The 27,584-nt window shown below is 48.8% G+C and overlaps 2 protein-coding genes across 19 annotated transcripts in view; one reads left to right on the forward strand and one right to left on the reverse strand.

The window, feature by feature from the left end:
- Window positions 1-26,848, reverse strand: LOC101937714 (zinc finger protein 660-like). 2 transcript variants are annotated; one of them, XM_065569890.1, is made up of 6 exons: window positions 26,744-26,848; window positions 25,199-25,406; window positions 22,028-22,110; window positions 20,272-20,398; window positions 4,178-4,291; window positions 1-3,768 (listed from the first exon to the last, which is right to left on the reverse strand). In XM_065569890.1, exons 2-6 carry the CDS (start codon window positions 25,404-25,406, stop codon window positions 2,711-2,713), a joined length of 1,590 nt encoding a protein of 529 aa, XP_065425962.1. In that variant the 5' UTR covers window positions 26,744-26,848; the 3' UTR covers window positions 1-2,710. The 2 variants fall into 2 exon arrangements, with proteins under 2 accessions (XP_065425962.1, XP_065425963.1); XM_065569891.1 differs by lacking the exon at window positions 25,199-25,406 and having other exon boundaries at window positions 1-3,765; window positions 26,602-26,815.
- Window positions 1-27,584, forward strand: part of LOC103306853 (zinc finger protein 436-like) — a 495,746-nt gene that overhangs the window by 395,148 nt on the left and 73,014 nt on the right. The window lies entirely within an intron of this gene.

Here is a 27,584-nt window from a genome sequence, read left to right on the forward strand (position 1 = left end):
TGGAATTAAACAAAGTTTATTGCAGAATAAGAGACTGACTATGTGATAATCTGAATTACTTTGTAACACTGAAAGTTTTCTGGGTTCAGAATAGAATTAGATACGTTTATGTAGTATAGGTCCATCAATGACTGTTAGTCAAGATGGCTAAGCCTCTGACTGCCAGACGGTAGGAATGATTGATACGTGATGGATCACTCGCTAATTGACCTGTTCATTCCCCCTGAAGCATCTGGCATTGGCCACTCTCAGAAGATAGGATACTGGGTTAGATGGACCATTGGTCTAACCCAGTTGGCCATTCTTATGTTTCTGTCCCCTGCCTCCCCTGAGTAGTATATGAAATGGTGACTAATTCTGTGAAGTTTATTTGACGTAATTTACCCTCTTCAGGTTAAGGAGTTCTAAAGCAAAAGCTCACTCAAAAGGGGCTGGTGTATGGCAGTATGTAGGAGAAATAGTGCATATCAAAATAAAGACCTAGTATAGACTTTAATTATTTCTGTTTCAAATGGAATTTTTTTTATAAGCTTTTAACATGTTTCTGTTGAGAAAAAATTCCGTAAGGAGACCTGTTGTGTAACCTTTTACCCAGTTATACTGTAACAATCACTGAGTTCCCCAGTTCTCGTGTTTGCAAAACCAAATATGATGTCCCATCTGGCAGGTGTCTTAATTTAAAATGGTGATGGGTACAAGATAGCAGCTTTTCTGTTTTTTTAAGTTTTGTTTTTTTGCAACCAGTTTTTTCCTGGGTGCCAAGGCCCTTTTCAGTTTGAGCATGTCCATTTAACCCTCAGACTAGGCTATGGAATCCCATTTCCTGTTTGCTTTTTCCTTTTATGAATAAACCTTTAGATTTTAGAGTCTAAAGGATTGGCAACAGCGTGATTTGTGGGTAAGATCTGATTTGTATATTGACCTGGGTCTGGGGCTTGGTCCTTTGGGATCGAGAGGACCTTTTTTCTTTTACTGGGGTATTGGTTTTCATAACCATTTGTCCCCATAATGAGTGGCACTGGTGGTGACACTGGGAAACTGGAGCATTTAAGGGAATTGCTTGTATGACTTGCGGTTAGCCAGTGGGGTGAGACCAAAGTCTTCACTGTCTGGCTGGTTTGGTTTGCTTTAGAGGTGGAAAAACCCGACTTGGGCTGTAACTGCCCTGTTTTAGCAATTTGTCCTGAATTAGCACTCTCAGTTGGGTCCTGCCAGAACCAGCATCATTATACCCGGAGGCTGCAATTCTGGATGAAGAAGTGGAGCTAGAAGAAGATGTGAAGCTGCCAGTGGGGTCGGCAGCCAGGAACTTTTCTCCACTCCAGAAAAGTGGACCAGGAAGTAGATGAGACACCGGGTAAGTTGCTGAGACTTGTGTAGGGAATCGAAAAGTGGGAAGCAGGTAGTGTTTTCTGTGAGCTGGGTCACTAATCTGCATGGCCAAGCAGGGTCTTGATGGACATTGAGAGCTGCAGAGAATTCTCCAGAGAGGTTCTGGAAAGTTTCCAAGAGGTACTTGTTGTTCCTCTGCCGCAGATTCCAAGGGATTGCAGCCTCGTTAGTTCCCCCATTGTAGGAAACTGTCCCCTGCCCTTTAGCAATTGCTGGAGCTGGGACCAAAGCGGCACATAGCTGAGCTACATATAGACCGGGGTGAAAGCCACAAGCATTCAGCGGCTGTGCCCTGGTTTCTCTGGTCACCCGCCGCAGCGAGATGTCAGCCAGCAGGTTGGCCGCCTGTGAAAAAATGTGTGATAATTTTAGAATGGGTTCCCTGCAAATCTGCCCTGCAAGCCGTGACTGTTTTGTCTGTACACACAACCACCTTCCCCCCACTCCTGACATTCACCATGATTGGGGTGCTCGCGGAGCTGTGTGTCACAGAGAAAGTGATTGCTACTAGTTGCAAAAGGCCCTTGTTACTGAAATGTTTCAGTCGTTTGCTGGAACGTAACAATCCCTCTTCTGTGCATTGTCCACAGCAGCCAAGACCTTGAGGAACACAGTACACACCCCTGCTGACCGGCTTCAGCATATAAGGAAGAAGCTGAGAAGTCCCAAGGAAGACATGTTCAGGGAGGTGCTGCAGCATGATGAGAGAGAGACCAGATTACGCAAAGAGTGCTGGGAAGCCAAAAATCAGGACAGAAAAGAGAATGCAGGATTTGCTAGGCAAGTAACAGAGCGGATGATAAAAGTTATTTCATGCCCCTGAGCGACATAAATTTTGCCGACATAAGTGGTAGTGTAGACATGGCATAACTCGATGTACAATTCTAGTAGAGACAAGGAACAGATCATTTTTATCTCACTGTAGTTAGATGAGGTCAACCCTCTCTCTCCCAACTTGGACTGATGGACATTTCTGTCAAGAGGGACACATCCTCCCATAACTCATAAGACAAAGGAGTTGATAGAAAGGATCACAGGATTCACCCCAAAGTAAGGTTGAACTGCAAAAGGTAGACGGCGGCAACTCACCTGGGGGAGCTGAGAGACTACAGTACAGGAAATGGTGCGATCAAGCTTAAAGACCACTATGTAGGAATTAGCCAACGTATTACCAAAACAAAAACAAACAAAAAAAGAAACAAAAAATCTTTGGGCAGCCCTACTGAATACAAGTATAGTGTTACTCTCCTGTGTGGCTTCTCTGATGTGAGACAAGCTGTGAGCCATAATTGAAGCCTTTCTCACACACAGGGCACGACTAGGGCTTCTCTCCTGTGTGGATTCTCTGATGTGAAACAAGCTGTGAGCTATAACTGAAGCCTTTCCCGCATTGAGGGCATCTGTAGGGTCTCTCTCTAGTATGAATTCTCTGGTGTTTATTAAGATCTGCATTTCGAATGAAGCTTTTCCCACATTCAGGGCATCTGTAGGGTCTCTCTCCAGTGTGGATTCTCTGGTGCTTATTAAGCTCTGAGTTTCGAATGAACCTTTTCCCACATTCAGGGCATCTGTAGGGTCTCTCTCCAGTGTGGATTCTCTGGTGCTTATTAAGCTCTGAGCTCCGAATGAAGCTTTTCCCACACTCACAGCAAGAGTAGGGTCTTTCTCCTGTGTGGATTCTCCTATGTCCGATAAGGTCTGAGCTCCGAATGAAGCTTTTCCCACACTCACAGCACGAGTAGGGTCTTTCTCCTGTGTGGATTCTCCTATGTCTGATAAGGTCTGAGCTCCAAATGAAGCTTTTCCCACACTCAGGGCAGCTATAGGGTGTCTCCCCTGTGTGGATTCTGTGATGTGTGATAAGGTTTGATCGCCGATTGAAGCTTTTCCCACATTCAGGGCATATGTATGGTTTTTCTCCCGTGTGAATTCTTTGATGTGCGATAAGGTTTGAGTGCCAACTGAAGCTTTTCCCACACTCATGACATGTGTAGGGTGTCTCCCCGGTGTGGATTTTGTGATGTCTGATAAGGTTTGAGCTGCGACTGAAGCTTTTCCCACACTCGGGGCATGCGTATGGTCTCTCTCCAGTGTGGATTCTCTGATGGATGATAAAGATTGAGTTATGTTTGAAGGTTTTCCCACACTCCAGGCAGATGTAGGGTGTTTCTTCTGTGTTGATTCTCTCATGTCTAGTAAGGTCTGAGTCTCTACTGAACTTTTTCTCTGATCTGTTCTGACTCTCACAGTTGTTTGCCTGTGCACAACTCCAGGAAACATTCCCTTTGGATCTTTTTGAGAACGTCCCATGTGCTTCTACTTGCTCAGCATCATGTTGTTGAGGATTCGCCTCCTCATTCGCCATCCCATCATCTGCTAGGATAGAGAGAGAAACCAGACATAGGTCACTCCCTTTGCCAGAGAAAAAGGGAACCACAGGGAGAGGAATGGAAGAAAGGGGGGATCAAATGAAAATAGGTGATGGAGAGATCAAACAAAGAAAGAGCTAAATCTCCCCCAAACCTTTCCCCAAAGGAGAGAGAGGAGGGGATCAATTCTGGGTCTAAATCTCAACCAAACACTCAGGGAGAAAGTAGACTGGGGAGGGAGCTATTGTCAGGCATAAGTAAGGACAGGTAGGAAGCCGTAAGTGAAGTCTGCCATGAGGATGCCACATCTCCTTAAAACAATCCTGAACTCAGAGAGCTCACAAGGGCTTCGTAGGAATCCCAAATATTTCCTTAATTCAGGGACAGATTTTGAGTTGGTTTAACTGATTCCTCACCTGTGCAGGCATCTCTCAGGGTCTCTTTTTCCTCAGAGTCCTGGAGGTCTGGGACCCATGGCTCCTCCCCTCGCTCCAGCCAGGAGATCACATCAGGTTTGGAAACTGGAAACCCTGCACAAGTGACAGAAAACACATTCAGAGATCAACTGAATTTGTGGGATACTTGTGTCACATTCTGGGGGTGCAATCCAGATCCTAGAAAGGTTGTGTCACCACCTGCCCTGTAATCCTGGGTTCCTCACAATGCTTTGCTGTTGTAGCTCCTAACCTGGGCCGCTGAGAAACAGCCTACCAGCATGCAGGTCACACCCTGAGTGTTGTGTACGGCTACAGCCCTGGCCCAGCAGCCTGTCACCAACATTCCAGTCCCACTCTGGCCTCCACCAGCCTGGGTTACGATGTGCAGGGTGGCCCCAACACACTCCCCGGCCCAAATTTCTCCCCAAACTTGTGTTCTGCACTGACCAGCCCTCTCCTGGACAGTTCACACATGAGACGTCCGTTGCCCGTCAAGGGACCAATATTCAAGAATTTGCTACTTTAACTGGAGTTAGCAAACAAACACAACACTGGGTTCGTTTTGATTACAAATAAAACAAGTTTATTTAACTACAAAGAGAGATTTGAAGTGAGGACAAGTATAAAGTATTAAAAGTCAGAAATGGTTACAAGAGAAATAAAGATAAAATGTTTTCTAAAACTTAACAAGCACAACTTCGTTCAAGGTAAAATCCTTAGCACGTGTTCCCAGGGTTGACCAAATTGTCAGGTCAGGATCTTCACCAAAGTCAAAGGGCTGGTTCCTTTGTCTTCTTCCCCTCCACCCCCTTTGACCTAAGAAGTGCCTTGGGGTATTTGCCCCTCTCTTTTATAGTCCAGTCACCCTTTGAAGTGGATTCTACTCAGGATTGCCCCTCAAAGCAAAGTTTATTCAAACAGCAAAGAAGGTGACCTGGAGTCTAGCAGTGAAGGTGGAGCCAGGCTCATTCGTCTCCCCTGCGTATGCTGAAATGCAGATTTGCCTTTGCTCCTGCCATTTCCTCCTCTTGCTGTCTCAAGGACCCTATTACTTATATGCCAACTGAGGTACGCACACATTCCGTTGTTTAGGTTAGACTGGGTTAACAACTTTTGCCTAGTCATGGCTGTGTGGGTTTGAACATCTACTATTATCATCATACAGGGGAAATTCATAACTTTGCATACAATGTTGTTGCAAACATTTCAAGGCATAAAGTCAGACAGGTTACAAGAAAAATACAGATAAAATGCTTACTAACATTTACTTTAAAAACTCTCTTAGTTGCAAAGCAAACTTTCTCACCACGTTTTAGCAGATTATTAATAAAACTCTCAGGTCAGAAACCCTCCCTCAGCATCCAACCGCTCTTTCTTTTTACCGTCTCAGGTGCAGGGAATCAGGTGGGCAGGGAGAAGGGAAGGTGCCTTGGGGTGTTTGTCATTCCTTTTTATAGTTTTGGTCCCCCTCTTGAAAAACATTCGTAGCTGAGAACCAGGAGACAGAATCCATGTGGAAGGATATTCCCTGTTGTTTTTTCCCCCCACCTCTTTGAGCTTCCTTTGTTTTCCCTTCCAGCTCAATGACTCTGTTTACAGCTTAAATGCAAATTAAGGCAAACACACATCCCTTTATTTAGGAGTGACCTCTTTGCCACTTGGCGTGGAGAGCTCACCTCGCATCTTTCCAGCTGATCATGGCGGCTCCACATGGCAAACACTCTCCCGCTTGGACCAATGTGGAGCAGTTGGATCTGTTCAGTATATGGGGAGAGGAGGCTGTCCAGTCCCAGCTGTGCTCCAGCCATAGGAACTTCGACACCTACGGGCACATTTCTCTTGGCTTGTGTGAAAAGAGCTAATGATTGGGACACAGTGCCATGCAGAGTGAAGATAAAGGAGCAGAGGCAGGCGTACCAGAAGGCAAGGGAAGCAAACTGTCAATCTGGTGCTACACCGTAGACCTGCTGGTTCTATAAGGAGCTGGATGCTATCCTTGGCTGCATCCCCACCTGCACCGCCAAGAGCCCTGTGGATACTTTGGCGTGGCTGAAAGCAGCGTCAAGTGGACCTAACCCTGACAACAAAATCATGGATGAGGAGGTGGAGTTAGATGACGTGTAGCCCACGGCTGGGTCGCCATGTGGGATGGCGAGTCATTCTGGAGGTATCTAGCCAGTCCCAGGAGTCCCACTCTAGTGAGCAAGAAGCAGGAGAGGAGAACCCTGGTAGGTGATTTTTTTGAGTTGATGCTGCACGGTTATGACGGCCAACTTTCCTTTGCTTCATGTAGTGCGGAAGTGGGTGAGGGGATAGAAATGTACAAGTGTTTCTGTGTGCTTGGTATGTTACAAAACGTGTATTTTACTGTAATGATTCGATGCTGTGTGTGAACTAACAATCATGCATTTAGGTAATTCTTGTTCTTCTGTAGATATGGCCTTCAGGGGAACCCCCCTACACACTGGTGGAGTGCCTCTGCCAGATCAGAAAGTGACCAAGATGGAGCAAAGACGACATGTTTCAGGAGGTGCTGCAATCCCCCCTTCACCCACGCTCCACAAAACATGGCTGTAGTTTGGGTGGCAGGGGTCAGCACTGACCTCAGAAACGGCAAACCTCAGGCACCAGAGAGCAGCAGCAGCAACAGAGGGTTGAGGGGAGGGGTGGGGGAAGGAAAATGTTGTAGTAGCCACACACCATCACAAGCACACACACACACCTGAGCCACTTCTACTAAGACTTGCAGCTTGGGATGGGGAAGGCTGGTCCCCAACATTCAGCCAACATCCATGTAACTAAGGGGAGGTGGGCATGGCCCCCTAGGCATCTCCGTTTCCACCACAGGTGACCCCCGTCCCACTGCAGATGGTCCAGCGCCCCTACCCCCATGCCATACTCAGCATAGCTGGAACAGCAAACCGGTTCAGTAAATACCTTGTAGAAATGAAAATGTTCCACTTTATACTGGCATGGATTCAGGGGAGTGATTTTTATATAGCAATTCTGCACTACAGCCTGGGTCTGCCCTGACAATGGTTCCTTTGTGCTTTGCATGTGTTATAGCTGAAGGTGTGGCCTTCAACTCTTCCTCCACATCGGCGGAGAGGCTCTCCCAGACAAGATGGAGGCAAAAGAGAACATGTGATATGTTTAATGAGATAATGAATGCCTCTAGAACAGTGGGCACAGAACATAAGAACGGCCATACTGGGTCAGACCAATGGTCCATCCAGCCCAGTATCCTGTCTGCCAACAGTGGCCAATGCCAGGTGCCCCAGAGGGAGTGAACCTAACAGGTAATAATCAAGTGATCGCTCTCCTGCCGTCCATCTCCACCCTCTGACAAACAGAGGCTACAGACACCATTCCTTACCCATCCTGGCTAAGGATGAAATTAATGGACTTAACCGCCATGAATTTATCTAGTTCTCTTTAAACCCTATTATAGTCCTAGCCTTCACAACCTCCTCAGGCAAGGAGTTCCACAGGTTGACTGTGTTCTGTGTGAAGAACAACTTCCTTTTATTGTTTTAAACCTGCTGCCCATTAATTTCATTTGGTGGCCCCTAGTTCTTATATTATGGGAACAAGTAAATAACTTTTCCTTATTCATTTTCTTCACACCACTCATGATTTTATATACCTCTATCATATCTCCCCTTAGTCTCCTCTTTTGCAAGCTGAAAAGTCCTAGTCTCATTAATCTCTCCTCATATGGGACCCGTTCCAAACCCCTAATCATTTTAGTTGCCCTTCTCTGAATCTTTTCTAATGCCAGTATATCTTTTTTGAGATGAGGAGACCACATCTGTACGCAGTATTCATTATGTAGGCGTACCATGTATTTATATAAGGGCAATAAGATATTCTCTGTCTTATTCTCTATCCCTTTTTTAATGATTCCTAACATCCTGTTCGTTTTGACTACCGCTCCACAGTGTGGACGTCTTCAGAGAACTATCCACGATGACTCCAAGATCTCTTTCCTGATTAGTTGTAGCTAAATTAGCCCCCATCATATTGCATGTATAGAATTGTGGGGAAAGAGAAATGGAGGGCCTTCTTTTTAATGACCGGAGTGATTCTAGAGGCCTAAATACAGACCCTTTAACAGAGGACTGTTATGCTGACTGCCTTTACAAAAAGGAGTACAGGCCAAGGCCTGAACAAGACTGGCCTGAACAAGACTGAACTGCACGGTTCTCTGCCAAATTTGGTCAAGGGTTATGACAAGAGGAGGGAGGGGGAGTAAACAATGCAAGCGACCTCTGCACATAATAACCGCTTTAGTAACATAATAACCGCTTGTTTATGAAATATAATAACTGCTTAATATGAAGAATTTGCTTTGCAGAGGCCAACTTCTCCTGTAGTTCCAGCTATCTGCAAAATCAGCCAATCATATATCTTCTTTGAGCGTCCTGTGTTAACCCCCTATGCCCATAACCGTAAAACCCCGGAAAGATGACATGTACTCTTCTGAGAAATACCCCTAAATTGGTGCCAAGTAACACCCCTAAAGGAAAATACCAAGTGACCCCTTGCCTAATATGTACCCAATACTCGTAAAATAATAAGGAAGGTACCGGGAATAGGGGGGCTGACCCCAGCTTTAATTTCTCGCAAATGACGTATAATTTGTACTTTGCTTGCGGTTTGACAGAATAAAAGCCGCCTGCGTGCGGGCCTAGGTATGTCAGTTTTTGGACTGTCACCCCAACGCGTTTGGTGTGTATTGCAATAAATAAAGGCTCGGGCTTGAGTCGGTAAACTAAAATCCATGCGTGGGTGATTCTTTCCATGACAGAATGCATTACTTTACATTTATCCACATTAAATTTCATTTGCCATTTTGTTGCCCAATCACTTCGTTTTGTGAGATCTTTTTGAAGTTCTTCACAGTCTGCTTTGATCTTAACTATCTTGAGCAGTTTAGTATCGTCTGCAAACTTTGCTACCTCACTGTTTACCCCTTTCTCGAGATCATTTATGAATAAGTTGAATAGGATTGTTCCTAGGACTGACCCTTGGGGAACACCACTAGTTACCCCTCTCCATCCTGAGAATTTACAATTCATTCCTACCCTTTGTTCCCTGTCTTTTAACCAGTTCTCAATCCAGGAAAGGATCTTCCCTCTTATCCTATGACAACTTAATTTATGTAAGAGCCTTTGGTGAGGGACCTTGTCAAAGGCTTTCTGGAAATCCAGGTATATTACGTCCACTGGATCCCCCTTGTCCACGTTTCTTGACTGCTTCAAAGAACTCTAATAGATTAGTAACACACGATTTCCCTTTACAGAAACCATGTTGACTTTTGCCCAACATTTTATGTTCTTCTATGTGTCTGACAATTTTATTCTTTACTATTGTTTCAACTAGTTTGCCCGGCAAAAGGGCGTGGAGGATTGCTCTCAGAAAAAATGGACATGGCGAGCAGATGAACATCCCAGGAGAATGACCATGGCATGCCGCAGGAGATGCTGCGGATTCTGAAGGAACAGACAGACATTTTGAGGCATCTGGTTGACCTTTGGGAGAAAAACCCTGAGGTTTGACTCCCTCTTTGGCCCCTGCAGAGCAACATTCCAACATCGCTGTACTTCCCCCTGCTCCCCTACCCCACCTCCCACTAGGCAAGGGGGGCACTGCAATATCCCTTCCACTCAGTCCCAGAGGAGGGTGCCAAGAATAACAGCTACACAGATGCTGATGTATGACAGGCAAGGCCACTGTGCTTTTAAAGAAGAGATGAATGTGTTTTCCCCACTCCCAATTTTATTCCATCATCTTTCCAAGATTTAATTCTTGGACAGATCTTTCAGTGTTCATATCTATGTGCAATAAAAGTATGTCTTGAAAATAAAATCATCTTTATTAATTCAAAGCAAGGGGGGGAAGATATGTATGAGAACAAAACAGCAGTCAAAGCAAGTTTCAGACGATGGGTAAGCACGATACAGAATAGCAGCGTGCATTATTGTGGGTCATTACTAAACTGGGGTTTCAAACCCTCCCTGAGACACATTGCTCCACACTGAGCTCTTCTTAGAGCCCTGGTATTTGGCTGCTCAAAATTAGCAGACAGGGGTAGGGTATGGAGGAAACTTCTCTCCCTTTGCTTCACATATATTATGAAGATAACAACAAGCAGCTATAATCATGGGGATTTTCCCCCACATCCCCACAGGGTCTAACCTAGTGAGCAAACTGCACCAGCGACCCTTCAAACGGCCAAAGCCACATTCAGCCACCATTCTGCACTTGCTGAACCTATTATTGAACAGATCTTTGCTGCTGCCCAGGTGTCTGGCTTCATGAGCCACAGGAATAAGGGATAGGCTGTGTCTCCCAGTATCACTATTTTCAATGTCACCAAGGGTGCTTTTGCAGTCTGGAAAGAAAGTCCCTGCTTGCAGCTTTCTGAACAGACCTATGTTCTTAAAGATGCGTGTCATGCACCTCCCCCGACCATCCCACGTTCATGTCAGTAAAATGCCCCCGCTGATCCACCAGCGCTTGCAACACCATAGAAAAGTATCCCTTTCTGTTTATATACTTTGTGGCAACATGGCCTGGTGCCAAGATAGGGATATGCGTGCCGTCTATCGCCCCACCGCAGTTAGTGAACCCCATTGCGGCAAAATAGAAATTGTCATTTGTATGGTACCATACTACGGCTCTTACAAGAGGAACTTTAGAGCTTAAAAATATTCAGATATGGTGTTTATGGGAATGAGCATATTTCAGAATGCATAGCTTCCAATGCCAGAAGCACTGAGAAATAGGTCTTTGCTTCCTTGGAAAGAATTTTTGGGCGCTGACTATATATACTTTTCTGTAACTCCCTATTCAGTGTAAAAATTATAACACTCACCCAGAGAAAGAAATGACCTTTGGGGAATAGTTCGTCACGTTTGGGCACCACATTTCAGGAAAGAGCTGGACAAACTGGAAAAAGTCCAGAGAAGAGCAACAAAAATGATTAAAGGTCTAGAAAACATGACCTATGAGGGTAAGCTGGAAAAAAATAGGTTTGTTTAGTCCGGAGAAGAGAAGACTGAGAGGGGATATAACAGTTTTCAAGTATATAAAAGGTTGTTACAAGGAGGAGGGAGACAAATTGTTCTCCTTAACCTTTGAGGAGAGGACAAGAAGCAATGGGCTTAAATTGCAGCAAGGGAGGTTTAGATTGGACATTAGGAAAAAATTCCTAACTGTCAGGGTGGTTAAGCACCAGAATAAATTGCCTATGGAGGTTGTGGAATTTCCATCATGAACATTTTTAAGAGCAGGTTAGACAAACACAGTCAGGGATGATTAGATAGGGTGACCAGATGTCCCTATAAAATCGGGACAGTCCCAATTTTTGGGTCTTTTTCTTATATAGGCTCCTATTACCCACCCCCGTCCCAATTTTTCACACTTGCTGTCTGGTCGCCCTATGATTAGATAATATTTAGTCCTGCCATGATTGCAAGGGACTGGACTAGATGACGTCTTGAGGTCCCTTCCTGTCCTATGATTCTGTGAAAACCATCCAGTATGTCCTACACATTGCCCAGAGTCACTATTCTTCTTAGCAGAAGGCGATTAATGGCCCTGCCTACTTGAATCGCAGCAACCCCAATGGTGGATTTCATACAATCATAGAATCATAGATTATAGGACTGGAAGGGACCTCGAGAGGTCATCGAGTCCAGTCCCCTGCCCGCATGGCAGGACCAAATACTGTCTAGACCATCCCTGATAGACATTTATCTAACCTACTCTTAAATATCTCCAGAGACGGAGATTCCACAACCTCCCTAGGCAATTTATTCCAGTGTTTAACCACCCTGACAGTTAGGAACTTTTTCCTAATGTCCAACCTAGACCTCCCTTGCTGCAGTTTAAACCCATTGTTTCTGGTTCTATCCTTAGAGGCTAAGGTGAACAAGTTCTCTCCCTCCTCCTTATGACACCCTTTTAGATACCTGTAAACTGCTATCATGTCCCCTCTCAGTCTTCTCTTCTCCAAAGTAAACAAACCCAGTTCTTTCAGCCTTCCTTCATAGGTCATGTTCTCAAGACCTTTAATCATTCTTGTTGCTCTTCTTTGGACCCTTTCCAATTTCTCCACATCTTTTTTAAAATGCGGCGCCCAGAACTGGACACAATACTCCAGCTGAGGCCTAACCAGAGCAGAGTAGAGCGGAAGAATGACTTCTCGTGTCTTGCTCACAACACACCTGTTAATGCATCCCAGAATCATGTTTGCTTTTTTTGCAACAGCATCACACTGTTGACTCATATTTAGCTTGTGGTCCACTATAACCCCTAGATCCCTTTCTGCCGTACTCCTTCCTAGACAGTCTTTTCCCATTCTGTATGTGTGAAATTGATTTTTCCTTCCTAAGTGGAGCACTTTGCATTTGTCTTTGTTAAACTTCATCCTGTTTAACTCAGACCATTTCTCCAATTTGTCCAGATCATTTTGAATTATGACCCTGTCCTCCAAAGTAGTTGCAATCCCTCCCAGTTTGGTATCATCCGCAAACTTAATAAGCGTACTTTCTATGCCAATATCTAAGTCGTTGATGAAGATATTGAACAGAGCCGGTCCCAAAACAGACCCCTGCGGAACCCCACTCGTTACGCCTTTCCAGCAGGATTGGGAACCATTAATAACAACTCTCTGAGTACGGTTATCCAGCCAGTTATGCACCCACCTTATAGTAGCCCCATCTAATTTGTATTTGCCTAGTTTATCGATAAGAATATCATGCGAGACCGTATCAAATGCCTTACTAAAGTCTAGGTATACCACATCCACCGCTTCACCCTTATCCACAAGGCTCGTTATTCTATCAAAGAAAGCTATCAGATTGGTTTGACATGATTTGTTCTTCACAAATCCATGCTGGCTGTTCCCTATCACCTTACCACCTTCCAAGTGTTTGCAGATGATTTCCTTAATTACTTGCTCCATTATCTTCCCTGGCACAGAAGTTAAACTAACTGGTCTGTAGTTACCTGGGTTGTTTTTATTTCCCTTTTTATAGATGGGCACTATATTTGCCCTTTTCCAGTCTTCTGGAATCTCTCCCGTCTCCCATGATTTTCCAAAGATAATAGCTAGAGGCTCAGATACCTCCTCTATTAGCTCCTTGAGTATTCTAGGATGCATTTCATCAGGCCCGGGTGACTTGCAGGCATCTAACTTTTCTAAGTGATTTTTAACTTGTTCTTTTTTTATTTTATCGGCTAAACCTACCCCCTTCCCATTAGCATTCACTATGTTAGGCATTGCTTCAGACTTCTCGGTGAAGACCGAAACAAAGAAGTCATTAAGCATCTCTGCCATTTCCAAGTTTCCTGTTACTGTTTCTCCCTCTTCACTAAGCAGTGGGCCTACCCTGTCTTTGGTCTTCCTCTTGCTTCTAATGTATTGATAAAAAGTCTTCTTGTTTCCTTTTATTCCCGTAGCTAGTTTGAGCTCATTTTGGGCCTTTGCCTTTCTAATCTTGCCCCTGCATTCCTGTGTTGTTTGCCTATATTCCTCCTTTGTAATCTGTCCTAGTTTCCATTTTTTATATGACTCCTTTTTATTTTTTAGATCGTGCAAGATCTCATGGTTAAGCCAAGGTGGTCTTTTGCCACATTTTCTATCTTTCCTAACCAGCGGAATAGCTTGCTTTTGGGCCCTTAATAGTGTCCCTTTGAAAAACTGCCAACTCTCCTCAGTTGTTTTTCCCCTCAGTCTTGATTCCCATGGGACCTTACCTATCAGCTCTCTGAGCTTCCCAAAATCTGCCTTCCTGAAATCCATTGTCTCTATTTTGCTGTTCTCCCTTCTACCCTTCGTTAGAATTGCAAACTCTATGATTTCATGATCACTTTCACCCAGGCTGCCTTCTACTTTCACATTCTCAACGAGTTCCTCCCTATTTGTTAAAATCAAGTCTAGAACAGCTTCCCCCCTAGTAGCTTTTTCAACCTTCTGAAATAAAAAGTTGTCTCCAATGCAGTCCAAGAATTTGTTGGATAGTCTGTGCCCCGCTGTGTTATTTTCCCAACATATATCCGGATAGTTGAAGTCCCCCATCACCACCAAATCTTGGGCTTTGGATGATTTTGTTAGTTGCTTGAAAAAAGCCTCATCCACCTCTTCCCCCTGGTTAGGTGGCCTGTAGTAGACTCCTAGCATGACATCTCCCTTGTTTTTTGCCCCTTTAAGCCTAACCCAGAGACTCTCAACACTTCCGTCTCCTATGTCCATCTCTACCTCAGTCCAAGTGTGTACATTTTTAATATATAAGGCAACACCTCCTCCCTTTTTCCCCTGTCTATCCTTCCTGAGCAAGCTGTACCCATCCACACCAACTTTCCAATCATGTGTATTATCCCACCAAGTTTCAGTGATGCCAACAATGTCATAGTTGTATTTATTTATTAGCACTTCCAGTTCTTCCTGCTTATTCCCCATACTTCTCGCATTTGTATATAGGCATCTAAGATACTGGTTTGATCTTTCCTCCCAGTTTTGTCCTGACTCTCCTTTCTCTCTGCCAATATAGCCCACACTCCCTCTTGTTTCCGACCCATCTCCCCGGTCTCCATATTCCCCACTTACCTGTGGGATTTACCCACTCCAAATTGATTCCCCAATGACTAGTAGCAGTCTGAAGTTGCAAGCTTCCACACAGCAATTGCCACTCGTTTCTCCACTCTCAGAGCAGGTCTCATTTCATGTCCCTGCACTTCAGGGCTGGGGAGAGCTCCGCATACAGTTCCTGAAAAGTGGCCTTGTGCATACAAAAGTTCTGCAGGCACTGCTCGTAATCCCATACCTGAATAAAGATGCGATCCCACCAGTCAGTGCTTGTTTCTCGGGACCGGAACCAGCACTTGGCCATGTTCAGCTGCTGGGCGACTGCTTCGTTACATGGTTTCCAGCAGTGCTACTTGAAGGACATGGTCATGTTCTGTGCGGCAGTTCCTCTCTCAGCTCTGGAAATATCCTACAGGATAAGGCACGTGTGGTGTCTGCAACGCTCACCACAATAGTGCACAGCTGAGCGGGGTCCATGTTTCTCTGGAGATGGCATATGCTATGGCAGCCTCTTGAAAAAAAGGCGCAAAATACTATGGGCTGCAGATGAAATATGGGGAGGGAGAAAACGGCATCATGGGATGTCGAAGCCATGTTTCCAGTCACCTGTGAGAGAATGTTTTGGTCCCATGAAGCATTGCAAGCCCTTCCCAAAACCCCCTGTGGCGAGTTGCACTGTTCCCTGCATCAATGCAAGCGTTGCTAGTGAGGACGCACTCCACCGACACAAGGAGTGTGGTGTTTACATGCACAACCAACTTAGTAACTCTGGCGGTAGGATGTCGACTTAAGTTTGTAGTAAAGACATGACTTATGCCTACATTGCAATGTATACACTACCAAGGGTTAGTGGGACCCAAATCTACACAACTTGAAACTGCCATCCCAGGGCCTGAGTGTCCACACTGCATATTGAACCTAAGTAATAAGAATTTTTGAGCCCAAGCCCCACACGAGGACTCCAGGGTCCACACTGCAATACGCAGACCTAAGTCCAGCTAACCATATCCCAGACTTCCTAGGGCCCTCCCAAAATATGGCCACTCCAGCTCATTGTTCCTAGTGCAATGTGGAAAACGTGACCGTCCACCCCTGCATGTCACAGCAAGTTATAGAAACCCACCAACCCATCCTGTTGAGCTGTCATTTCGATCTGCTTGCTCCCAGGAACAGGAGGCAGCAACATGGAGGAGTCACCACTCAAAGAATTTCTCTTGATTCGGTTTCTGCTCCTGTTTCAGGAAACAAGTGGAACTTCCTTGAGATGCTGGTGGGCATTCCAGCGGTATTTTTTGACCCACTGAAGGAACCTGATGGTGTCAATGACAGAGCAGGAGGTTGACGATACAGACATGGAAGACTGGAATTGGCTGATGCTGCTTGTGACTCTTGCTGTAGGATCTGATGCCCCCTACATAGATCAGCACTTCCAGAACAGGGGAATAATGTACTAGAGAAGGCTTCTATTCCACCGAGGGTGAGTAACAAAAGCAGTACCTACATAGGCAGAGGGTGAGAGGAAGAAGACGGAACTGTGGAGCAGAGGACCTTTGCACTAAATGAGCTGTCCGCCACAGAACCACGCTCTGTAGCAAGAAAAGATGTCCGTAAGGGTCATGTCATGGAGCGCAGCAGTAGTCGATGCTGGCACTCTCGTGGAATGGGCCCATATCCCACTTGGTTGGAACCATCCTGATAATTGACAGCAGAGCTCAATTCACCCTGAGACCCATTTCGAGACTCTCTGGGTGGATATGGCCTGCCCTTTAATTCTCTCGGCTATGGCAACAAATAGCCAGGGAGATTTCAGGAATGGCTGTGTCCTCTGTAGGTAAAAGACCAGTGCCCTACATATATCAAGGAAGTGAAGCTGCCGTTCCTCATTCAAAGCATGTGATTTGGGCAATCAGGTAGGTGTATGGGTAGGTTGAGATGGAAGCAGGAAACCACCTTTGGTAGAAAGTTGGGATGCACGCAAAGTGAGACGGCTCTCTACTTGCATTCAGAAATATAGCTTACGCACAGACAGTGTTGCGTGGAGGACTGCACTGTCGGCCTAGGTGAATGGGCTCTGTGGACTATACAATGTTTCTGAGGAGGTTCACTGGCAAGTGAAAGGAGTCATCTGTCTTTTGATTGAAGAGGTGTGATTCATCAAAAGGGAGATCTTCAATAGTGTTCTGCACTTCTCTACGGAAACCAGGATTCTCTCCTCATGACGATTCCAGTTGCCAAAATGCACAAGGATGTGTCTGCTGAATCAACCACAGCCTGAAGTATCAACTTTGCGACCAACTTGCCTTCCTCTAGACTTGACAGGAATTGGGCATGATCCTGTTGAGGTAGCTCATTTGCCATGTCCATACTGTAAGAAGTCATATTTGGCCATCACTGCCAGACAGTTCGAGATCCAGGACTGGAGGCCGTCCAAGCAGAAGACCTTCCAAACCCATAAGGTCCAGTCTCTTGCTCTCCTTGTCAGCTGGGGTGGAGCGTGGGTGCTGTTGTTTAGCTCACTCTATAGCAGCCTGAATCATCAGGGAATTGGGCAGAGGATGAGAGAATAGAAACTTGGAACCCTGGAAGGGGGGGGAGGGGAGGGGAGGAAGGACACTGTACCTCTTTTCTGCCCCTTTTGAGGTGGGGGTGCACATGGGCAGGGGATGGCACATAGTGTATGTCTGTTGGAGAGTGTCCTCGTTTGATAGGCCCACCCTGGCCGGTACCAACGCGTGCAAAATGGCCAGCAGGTGGTGCTGCCTGTGCTGCACCTCCTCCAACGGTATTTCGAGAGCTTGAGCTGTCCTCCATAGCAGCTCTTGAAACTGACAGTAGTAGTCTGGGGGAGAGGAGAGAGTCAATGACACAGCCTCGCCTCGGGATGACGAGAGAAATCCCTCCGGATCTGTCAGTACCATCGGGGCCGGGCTGATTGGGGCATCGTCCAATCCGGATTTCAAACGCCTTCTTGTCGAAGGACAGGTCTGTGCTACAGGAGAGGATTCCCGTGCTGAACAGGATTGTTCTGATGGCGAATATTGGAGCCACGAGCTCTCATATGGCCAAACCGGTTGATCCTGCTGTTGCAGCGCTGGTGCCCAGAGACTCAAGTACCAGTACCTCCTGGATTCAGTCCAATGTACTGGGGGGTTCGGTGACCAGGATTCAACTGCGTCCCGGGGTTAGCTCCATAAGGTGCTTCTTGCAGCGAGTGGTGGGTTGGGGGGGAGGGGCTCTGTCTTCCCGTGTACGGGCAGGGAAGTAGAGACAGATGCTGCACCTAGATGTGGTGTGGGTTTCCCACAAGCAGTATAGACAGCATTGGTGCTCGTCACTGAGGGAGAACAAAGGAGGACAGGAAGTGCAGACTTTGAATCATGTTCTCTTAGTCATAATCCAGCATCCAGACCTGGGTGCTGGAAGGGGGTGGGGAGGGTTGAAGGAGAACCGCATCCTGAGCCTTGCGGAACTTTTAGAAACAAGAAAAATCACTACAGAAACCAAGAAAATCCTGACTATAGAGAATACCCAGACACGGGTGCTGGGGGCGAAGTGGGGAGTTGGGGATTGTTTGGCGGGAAACCGCTGGACTAGTATACCCAGTCCTTAATCCTACAAAACGTTCAAAAACAAGAAAACTACATAAAACAACTACAAAACTATACAAAACAAAGTCCTTGCAATGAGAGGCCTGGACCTAGCATAACCCACAGCCATCTTGTGGGTTCAGCCACCATAAGTTGGAAACAAAACTAGAGTCAGGGGAATTCGGCCTTGTCATAGGCAGACAGATAGAAAAGTATTAGCTGCAGCGCTACTAACTGGAGATAGATAGATATTCACAGTGTCATGAGAATGGGGAGAGAATGGATAAGTTAGCCTTGAGTTTCTGTCTGATAATAAAAAGTAAAAAGTTTTGCTGTTGCTAAAGAAATTTTAAATAAATAGTTAGAAAGTGTACTTTAAATAGGCAGTGTCCCAGTCTACTGCTGGTTAAGCAATTCTACCCTGACAGTGTATTCCACTAACAAAGCACAAAGATAAGTAGACCTTGAGAAGTTTTAACTAACTTTGAAAAACACAAAAGCTAATGCAATAGGTGGTCTTAGGCATGTGAACCTCCTTATAGTGAAAATGATTGTTTAGTGTGTTTGCATAGCTATGTCTTAAGTAAAATAATTGGTTAAAGCATAGATAAGAAAAATCCTCATTTTAATTATAATGGGGGTCTGAAGATAGGATCGTTGGATCTTAACTCCGAGACACAGCTCAAGACCAAAGGTGCCAGGACTTTTACCCCTGCACAACCATATTGCACAGAAGACGGAGCTCCGGACGAGAGCAGATCCTGACTGGCCACCGGGAGACGTCCAGCTGTCTTTGCTGGGAGGGGTGAGCATTAGATGCTTGGCGTATGTGTTCTCTTGATTTGATGCTAATAGAGACATGCACGTGTTTAAGGATATTACTGTATAAGGCTCTTTCATTGGGAAAGGGCCCTGCAGACCTGTAGCACCCTGAGTTCACTAGGAAGGGATATTGGCCCTGAGCCTTGGGTGGGGTGAAGTTGGGCCCCTTGTCCCTGCATACACACAAGGACTGGTACGGGGTGGAAGCGTTAAATTGTGCGGGTAACATCCTGACTAAATAAAGAAAATGCATCACCAGGGACGAGGGGACAGCAGAAGCTCTGACTTGGACTGGGCGGCGGTGAGAGGGAACTGAAGACGCAGGCAAAACCACAAGGCAACGCAAGGGCGCACACGTGACCCCACAGACACTACTACTATAAAAAGCTCCGGCTCTGGGAGCAGGGCGCATGCGCATTAGCCTCAGTGGAATTCAATAGGGACCATCACTCAAAGAAGAGCCTGCTTTAACCAACACACACGGCATTGACGAAACTCTGTAGTGCAGACGTTGCCATAGTTAGGTCAGCCTAGCCCCCACTTAGACACAGCTGGGTCTGCGGAACAATTCTGGGCTGGCCACTTTCAGCTGTAGCGCTTGCAGTGCAGACATGCTTTTAGTTCCAAGAGAGCTCTCTGTGTGAACCCATGACAGCTCTGTAACAAAAACACCTCATGTGTCCTGGTCTTTACACTCAGATTATAGTAATATCGAGCACAGAGGGAAACTGAGGTATGTACTGGAATCATAAAAATATTACCAACATTCCCACATGCAATGGTCATAGCCCTCAGAGAGAAAGCAAGGGGTAGGGGCTGGACTTTAATGCATCCAATAAGGATAAATTAAATATATATATTTTGTTGACTAATGCACAAAAAAATAAGTATTTAAATTTGTGTACGTCTAAAAATGATACTGGGATGAGACATAAGCAAGGGGGGAGGAGGGCAAGACATGGAAACCAGTCTACACATGTATGAGTAGTAAAAGTATAGAGTTATTACTACAGAGTTTCTTTAGAGAACCCACAGCTTCCAATAACCAAAGGGACAGGAATGCTTACCCAGCGAGGCCACATTCTCATAGTTCTCCTCCATGACGTCTCTGTAGAGGGCTCTCTGAGCGGGGTCCAGCAGAGCCCACTCTGACTTGGTGAAATACAGAGCCACCTCCTCAAAGGTCACCAGCCCCTGAAAGAGCAAGAGCCCCCCACGTAGTACTTTAGTACGACCCCCAGGATTCCTGGGAGAGCAGGAACAGGAAAATGGAAGCTCTGGGAGGGACATGGTCACACAGTCCACTCCCACCCTGAGGAGCCAGGAGGCACCAGGTTGAGGGGAGAAAAAGAGATCCCCTCACGCTGGCGGGGGGGCAGGGGTCATCATATTCATCACACACCTACTAGCCAGAGACGGATATAGGAAATGGAGTCGCCGGCAGGGTCAGGACAGCCTCCTGGCAGGAATCCCAATATCCCCCCCATAAGATTGTATATAAAAACAAACACCTGGAAGAAACAGGAAGTCGACAGGAAAAAATGTCAGAAGCTTGGAATTGTAGAAAATTAATAAGGCGAAGCAAAGAAAGATATGGAGAAAGCTCTGGCCAGCAGGATTAGGAAATATGAAGGAGGGATGTGTTATTTTAGTATATTAACAACAACAAAAATCCTAACACTGTTATTGGTCCATTAGTAGACGGAAAGGACAGAAACATCAATAATAATAATACAGAAGAAGTAAAAATGTTCAATGACTATTTCTCTCCTGGATTTGGGGAAAACAAGCAATGATGTTGTGGTATTTTATTAACAATGACACTCTTTTCATTAAAATCAGAACTCATGAGGATGTTAAATAGAAGCTCCTAACATCAGACGTTTTTGAAATCAGCAGTTCCAGATATCTTCCATTCAAGAGTTTTAAAAAAAGCAGGCCGAGGAGCTCTCTGGACCATTATGCTTGTTGTTTTCAAGAGCTCTTGGAACACTGCGGAAACTCCAGAAGACTGGAAGAAAGCTAAAGTTGCCCCAATATTTAAAAAAAGTGTAAAAGGGATGACCAAGATAATAGCCCTCACACTGAACCTGGGCAAGATAATGCGGGGGAAGAGGGGGAATTAAAAGAGGGTAATATAATTCATTCCAATCACATGAATTTAGGGAAAACAGACCCTCACAAACTAATTGGATTTTTTTTTTAAGGAGATCAGAAGTTTGGTTGATAAAGGAATAGTGTTAATGTAATATACTTTGATTTCTTTAAGGTATTTGACTTGGTACAACATGATACTTAAACAACTACATCAATACAAAATTAACATGACATACATGAACTAGATTTAAAACCAGCTGATACATTTCAAAGTGTAACTCTAAATGGTCACGTGGGTGGGTTTCTATTAGGGTTCCACAGGGATCGGTTATTGGCCCTCCTGCTATTTAACTTGCTTATCAATGACTTGGAAGAGAACATATCACTGATGAAGTTTGCTGATGACACAAAGTTTGGAGAGTGTTAAATAATGAAGTGTATCTGTTGGTTCAGGCTGCAGCACTGGGAGTCTGGGAAGTTTTTGCAGCCCTGGCAGGGGTTATTTCCTGTTCCACAAACAGGGGAAAGTTCCACGCCCAAACCCCAGGAGTCTGCTCCTTCAATGTGGGGCCTAATCCGAATTAATTCTGGCAAGTTTGTCCTCTCTCTTTCCCCACCCTGATTATTTCCTGCCCTCTCCCACCTCCAGCAGCTCCACCCTCCTGTACATTTACGGCCCATCTCCTCCAGCCAGAACCCACCACCAGCTCCGTGATAATCCCATACCTCAGCTAACTCCGCTGCAGCCATTGCCTTTCCTCTGGAAGGGTGGGACGATCTAGAGCAAAACATGGACGTTATTCTGTAGTCTGTCGGGGTGAAAAGAGCAATTGGAGAGATTTCAGAATGGGCTTTTGTCCATTTCTCCACAGAGTCCCCACGAGACGTTTTTCCCTGGAAACTGACATTGTAGGCTCTGCCACACTGGAAAACAGTGACTTTAGCAGAGGTAGGTCTTCCCACCAGGATTAAACCCTCCCAGGCCTGGTCTACAAAGACCTGGTCTACACTAGGTCAGCGTAAGCTGCATTGCACTGACTTCGTTGCACATATATCTGCACTTAAGTTTGTCTTCCACCAATGTAAGCTGTCCATTATGCCAACACAGTAACACCACCTCCCCAAACAACACTGAGCCATGGTCCGATGTACTGAGGACAACACAGTGCAAGTGTAAACATTGCGTTACCTGTGCCGACCCTAACAGGTCTCCAGCAGCTATCCCACAATGGCTCAGGGCAACCATTTCCCACCTAAACAATGAGAAACTGCTGTAGATAAAATGGGTGGGGAAAACACCCCAAAGCTAGATTTTAAATTTTGACACTGGCCAATTTGAGAGAAAATGGAGAAAAATCTGAGAAAGGAGAATTAGTCAATAATTTGAGAAAAAATAGGGAATTCACATGGATTCCCTACCCACAATTGATAGTTAGAGAAAAGGGGAACAATTGAGGAGTTTGTTGCCAATTTTAGAGGACAGGAAAGCAGAGGAGATTTCACCCCCCTCTCCCTGTAATCCCTGGCCTGTTGAGAGATGGTGAAATCTGCCATGTCACACTCTCTCTCCGCTTCCTCCATCTCTGTCTTCCCCCCTTTCCCTTCCTGACACCTCCACCCTCCAGACACACAAAGGGCAAACCCCACTGGGGCCCAGTCTCTTCCACTCCTGAATCCCCCAGTTTGCTCCCTGGGCAGATCCTGGCAGGAGCTGAGGGCAGCTGCTTCACTGCTGCACAGCAGCTCCCAGCCCTCCCTCAGGGACATTCACAACCAGGGAGCACATTCCCAGGGGCTGTGAAATCCGAGGCTCCCGGGACATTTGTGCAGAGTCACTTCCCTGCCCAACCCCAGCACTTTCCCTGAGGTCTCTGGCTCAGTGGTGGGTGTTGGCAGAGACCGGGGTGACTGTAGGGGGCTAGTTCCAGCCACTGGAGAAAGTCTCTCCCCTTGGCTGGGCACTGAAGGAGCTTTAACGAAGGTCTCTCCATGGCACAGACCCTGCTGGGGCAGAGGAGCTGCTCGGCCCAGCGTTCCCAGATCACACTGGAGGCAGCAGCGTGTGACCCAAGAAACTCAAACCCAACACTGAGTGGAAAGTGAGAGAGAGCAGCCGCCCCTCCGTCAGCAACAGCCAGCGCCCCTGGTAACAGTAACTAATGACACCACCTCCCTCAAGTTAATCCAGAGTCACGCCTTGTTCTTATTGCAATGTCAATCAAGACACTGGAGTCAATGAGACCGGAAATGTGGTATAGGAGGGAGGAGCCAAAATCCTTTAAAACATATAATGGGGGATCCCCCCTTTCCCACCACCGCTGCTCCCCACATCTGGGGCAAGGACTCAGGACAATTTGCCAACCACCGTTTGGGCAGGGCTGGAGGGTTTGGAACGTGTTAATAACATGCTACAAGGACCTCTTACAACTTCACATATAACGTTGCCACACAGAATTCATTGGGACAATAATGGCCAGCAAATTATGAGTTTTCCAATGGTCCCTCACAAGGCATAATTTGTACCATGATTATTGCAATCAGTTGTAGGGTGTGGACACCGGGCTACGTTCTTTCACTCCCCCCCACCCCCCCCGTGCCATCCATTCACACAGGCACCAGGGAGCCCAGGTCAATGCTGCTTTAACAGGAGAGAGGAGGCAATGGAGGAGCCAAAAGATTCAACTAATTCTCATGTCCTGTCCCTCGCAAATAATGATCACCAGGGATCCAAATCAGCACCAGGGGGAAAGACCCCTCATGGTGACTGACTGTCATAGGTTCTGGACACTTTTCTGGCAAAAGCAATGGCCAGAATGTGAGGTGTTAATACAGGAGGCGGGAGAGAGGCGGCTGCTCTGGACACTGCCTGAGGGAGCAGGGACTAGGCCAGAGATAGGCAAACTACGGCCTGCAGGCCACATCCAGCCCATGGGACCCTACTGCCCGGCCCCTGAGCTCCTGGATTGGGAGGGTAGGCCCCTGGCCCTCCTCCGCTGTTCCCCCTCCCCTGCAGCCTCAGCACACTACGCCGCCGGTGCAATGCTCTGGGTGGCTGGGCAGCGCAGCTACAGAGCCGCGGCCTGACCCGGTGCTGTGTGCTGTACTGTGGCATGGCTGGCTCCAGCCACAGCCGCGCCGCCACCCACCAGTGCTCCAGGCGGCGCGGTAAGAGGGCTGGGGAGTTGGGGGTGGTGGTCAGGGGGCAGGGGTGTGGATAGGGGTCGGGGCAGTCAGAGGGCAGGGAACGGAGGGGTTGAATGGGTGCAGGGATCCCGGGGGCCTGTCAGGAAGAAGGGGGTTTAGATGGGGCAGTGCGGGGGCAGTCAGGGAACAGGGAGTGGGGGGAGGCAGGGCGGATGGGGCAGGGATCCTGAGGGGGCCATCAGGGAACTGGGGGGGTTGGATGGGGCAGGAATCCCAGGGGGGCACATCAGGAGGCAAGAAGCAGGATGAGGGATAGGGGGTGGGGGCCAGGCCACGGTTGGCTGTTTGGGGGGGCACAGCCTCCCCTAACCGGCCCTCCATACAATTTCCGAAAGCCGATGCAGCCCTCAGGCCAAAAAGTTTGCCCGCTCCTGGACTAGGCCATGCACAGAGCAGCCCCAGGAGGGGAGGAAACCCCTCATCCCGTACCTGGGGAAAGGGAAAGTCAGTCAGGGCCCAGCCCAGTGTCCTGTTAGCAGCTGGGAGACACCGTACCCCAGACGGCGAGCGGGAGGCCCCCCAGCTTTCATAGAATCGTAGGCCTGGAAGGGACCTCGAGAGGTTGTCTAGTCCAGTCCCTGGCACTCAAGGCAGGGCTAAGTATTATCTAGACCATCCCTGAGAGGTGTTTGTCCATCCAGCTCTTAAACACCCCCAATGATGGAGACTCCACAACCTCCCTGAGCAATTTACCCCAGCGCTGAACCCCCCTGACAGTAGGGACGTGTTTCCACCTGTCCGACCTACACCGCCCCGGCTGCCATTTAACCCCGTTGCTTCTGCTCCCAGCCGCAGCGGTTCCGGGGAACGATTCTTCCCCCTCCGCATGTGCCTGAAAACTGGTCTCGCCTCCCGCTCGGCCTCTTTCCCCCGCAGCGAATGTGGGGCGAGTCGCCTTCATCTGCAAACATGCTGCTGTTAATGGAGATAACGGGGTGGGGGGGAGGGGCACGGGGCCGGTAACGGATATAACAGGCAGGGGTAGGGGGGTTGAGAGCCCCGGGCGCTGACACCGCGCCCCCCCCTCCCTGCACCCTGTTGAACCGGGCTCCCCTTTCCCATCGATGGGCTGGCTGCTTTAACAGCCCCATGTGCTCGCTGGCAGCCTCCCACCCGGCAGCACCAACACAGCCGCTTAAGGTGGCCCGTGGCGCTTGCAGGGGCGCTGCCTCCGCCCCCCACCCCCCCAAGGCAGCTGCCTCCGCCCCCCACCCCCCCAAGGCAGCTGCCTCCGCCCCCCACCCCCCCAAGGCAGCTGCCTCCCTCCAGCGCCCGGGGCCCCAAACCCGCCTGAGCTCCCAGCGCTGGTCGCAGGCCTGGGCACTGCCGGGGGGAGGGGGGTCAGGCCGCCCCCGAGCCCAGCCCACCTTAAGTGGAGCCCGGGAGCCAGCGGGCGGAGTAGGGGGCGAGCCCAGCCCACAGGCCTCCCCGGAGCACGGCTGCGAGCTCAGCTCCCCAGCACTGATCGGGGGCTCCGGCCCGGCTCCCTCGGCCTTGAGTCCAGCTCCGGGAGCAGCCCGGCCCCGCTGCGGTCCTCCCCGGCTGCCTCTGCCCGGCCTGGCCCAAAGCGCCCAGCCCGGCCCCTGAGCCTGCCCGCCAGGACGGGGGAGCCCAGATCCCCAGCCTGGGGCCCGCCTGCAAACGCCTACCCTCCTGCACCCCGACTGCTTGCCCCCCGGCTCCCAACCCCCTGCCTGCCCCGAACCCCCTGCCTGCCCCCCAGCCCCCACCCCTGAGCCCCCTGCCTGCCCTCCAGCCCCCACCCCTGAGCCCCCTGCCTGCCTCCCAGCCCCCAACCCCCACCCCTGAGCCCCCTGCCTGCCCCCAGCCCCCAACCCCCACCCCTGAGCCCCCTGCCTACCCCCAGCCCCATACCCTGAGTCCCCTGCCTGCCTCCCAGCCCCCAACCCCCACCCCTGAGCCCCCTGCCTGCCCCCCAGCCCCCAACCCCCACCCCTGAGCCCCCTGCAGCACTCCACACCCCTCCTGCCCTGAGCCCCCTCATACACCCCACACCCCTCCTTTGCTCCAATCCCTTGCCCTGAGCCCCTCCCTGCACACCGCACCCCCTCCCACACCCCAAAGGTGATGTTCACCTTTAAAAAAAAATTCCCTGGGCTATGGCGGGAGCAGAGGGGTCCCGGGGGCAGGCGCACTGGAGGGGGAGGTGCGGGGCCCGGCCACACGCGGTGCCGGCGGGGGGCAGGACAGGCTCCGAGGGAGGAGGCTCCCACTCACCCGCTGTCGGTCCCCGGGCCCGGCTCTGCCGCGCGCGCAGGGCTAGGGGCGAGGAAACGCCCCCTCTCCTCGGGGCGAGCTGCGCCTGCCCGGAAGCTGGCGCACGGGGCCTGCTGGGAAATGGAGTCTCCCGCCGGCTCTGGGCGGGCGCCGCGCATGCGCAGCCCTTAGCGACTACTGGCGCGGGGCGGCCAGGGAGGGTCCGGTTCTGACCGTCTCCCTAGCAACGCTGCTGAGCCCGCGAACCCCGGGAGCAACCGCCCCTCTCCCCGTCATGGGATCCCGCTCGTGCTCCGCGCCTGCTCCGCCCCTTTTCCCGAGGCCCCCACCCCCTCAGTGGTTTGAGTGTTAGCCCCCCCCCCCTAAACCCAGGGTTGTGAGTTCAATCCTTGAGGGGGCCACTTAGGGATTTGGGGCAAAATCAGTACTTGGTCCTGCTAGTGAAGGCAGGGGCAGGACTTGATGACCTTTCAAGGTCCCTTCCAGTTCTAAGGAGATAGAATATCTTTATTTATTTACCCCCTTTCCCCGAGGCTCCGCCAGGCTCCACCCCTTTCCCCAAAGCCCCATCCCCTTTCCCCTGATGCCCTGCCCCGGCTCCGCCCCTTTCCCCAACGCCCCGCCCCTTGCTCCTCCCCTTTCTATGGGGCTCCGCCCCATGTCCCTCCCCTTTCCCCAAGGCCCCGCCCCCTGGGCAGAAGCTGGAGCTGCCTGGGGAGTCTGGGCCACTCTGGGGAGCCCCAGACCCTCCCCCTGCCCTGGGTGCTGCGCCCTGGGGGGGGACACAGGCCGGGGGCGGCTATTACCCCAGATGCTCAGGGAGGCAACCCCAGCGCAGCTT

The sequence above is a fragment of the Chrysemys picta genome, chromosome 16 (assembly GCF_011386835.1).
Source record: "Chrysemys picta bellii isolate R12L10 chromosome 16, ASM1138683v2, whole genome shotgun sequence".
Taxonomy (NCBI): domain Eukaryota; kingdom Metazoa; phylum Chordata; order Testudines; family Emydidae; genus Chrysemys; species Chrysemys picta.

Bases quoted from the DNA above. Each gene is read 5' to 3' on its own strand.
- LOC101937714 (XM_065569890.1), bottom strand. From the start codon at position 25,406: ATGAAGGCGACTCGCCCCACATTCGCTGCGGGGGAAAGAGGCCGAGCG. The intron at 20,399-22,027 runs GTATGGGATTAT...TTGCTCTTTCAG, and splicing joins CTGCAGCGGAGTTAGCTGAG to GGGCTGGTGACCTTTGAGGA. The intron at 3,769-4,177 runs GTGAGGAATCAG...TCTCTATCCTAG, and splicing joins CCTGAGAGATGCCTGCACAG to CAGATGATGGGATGGCGAAT.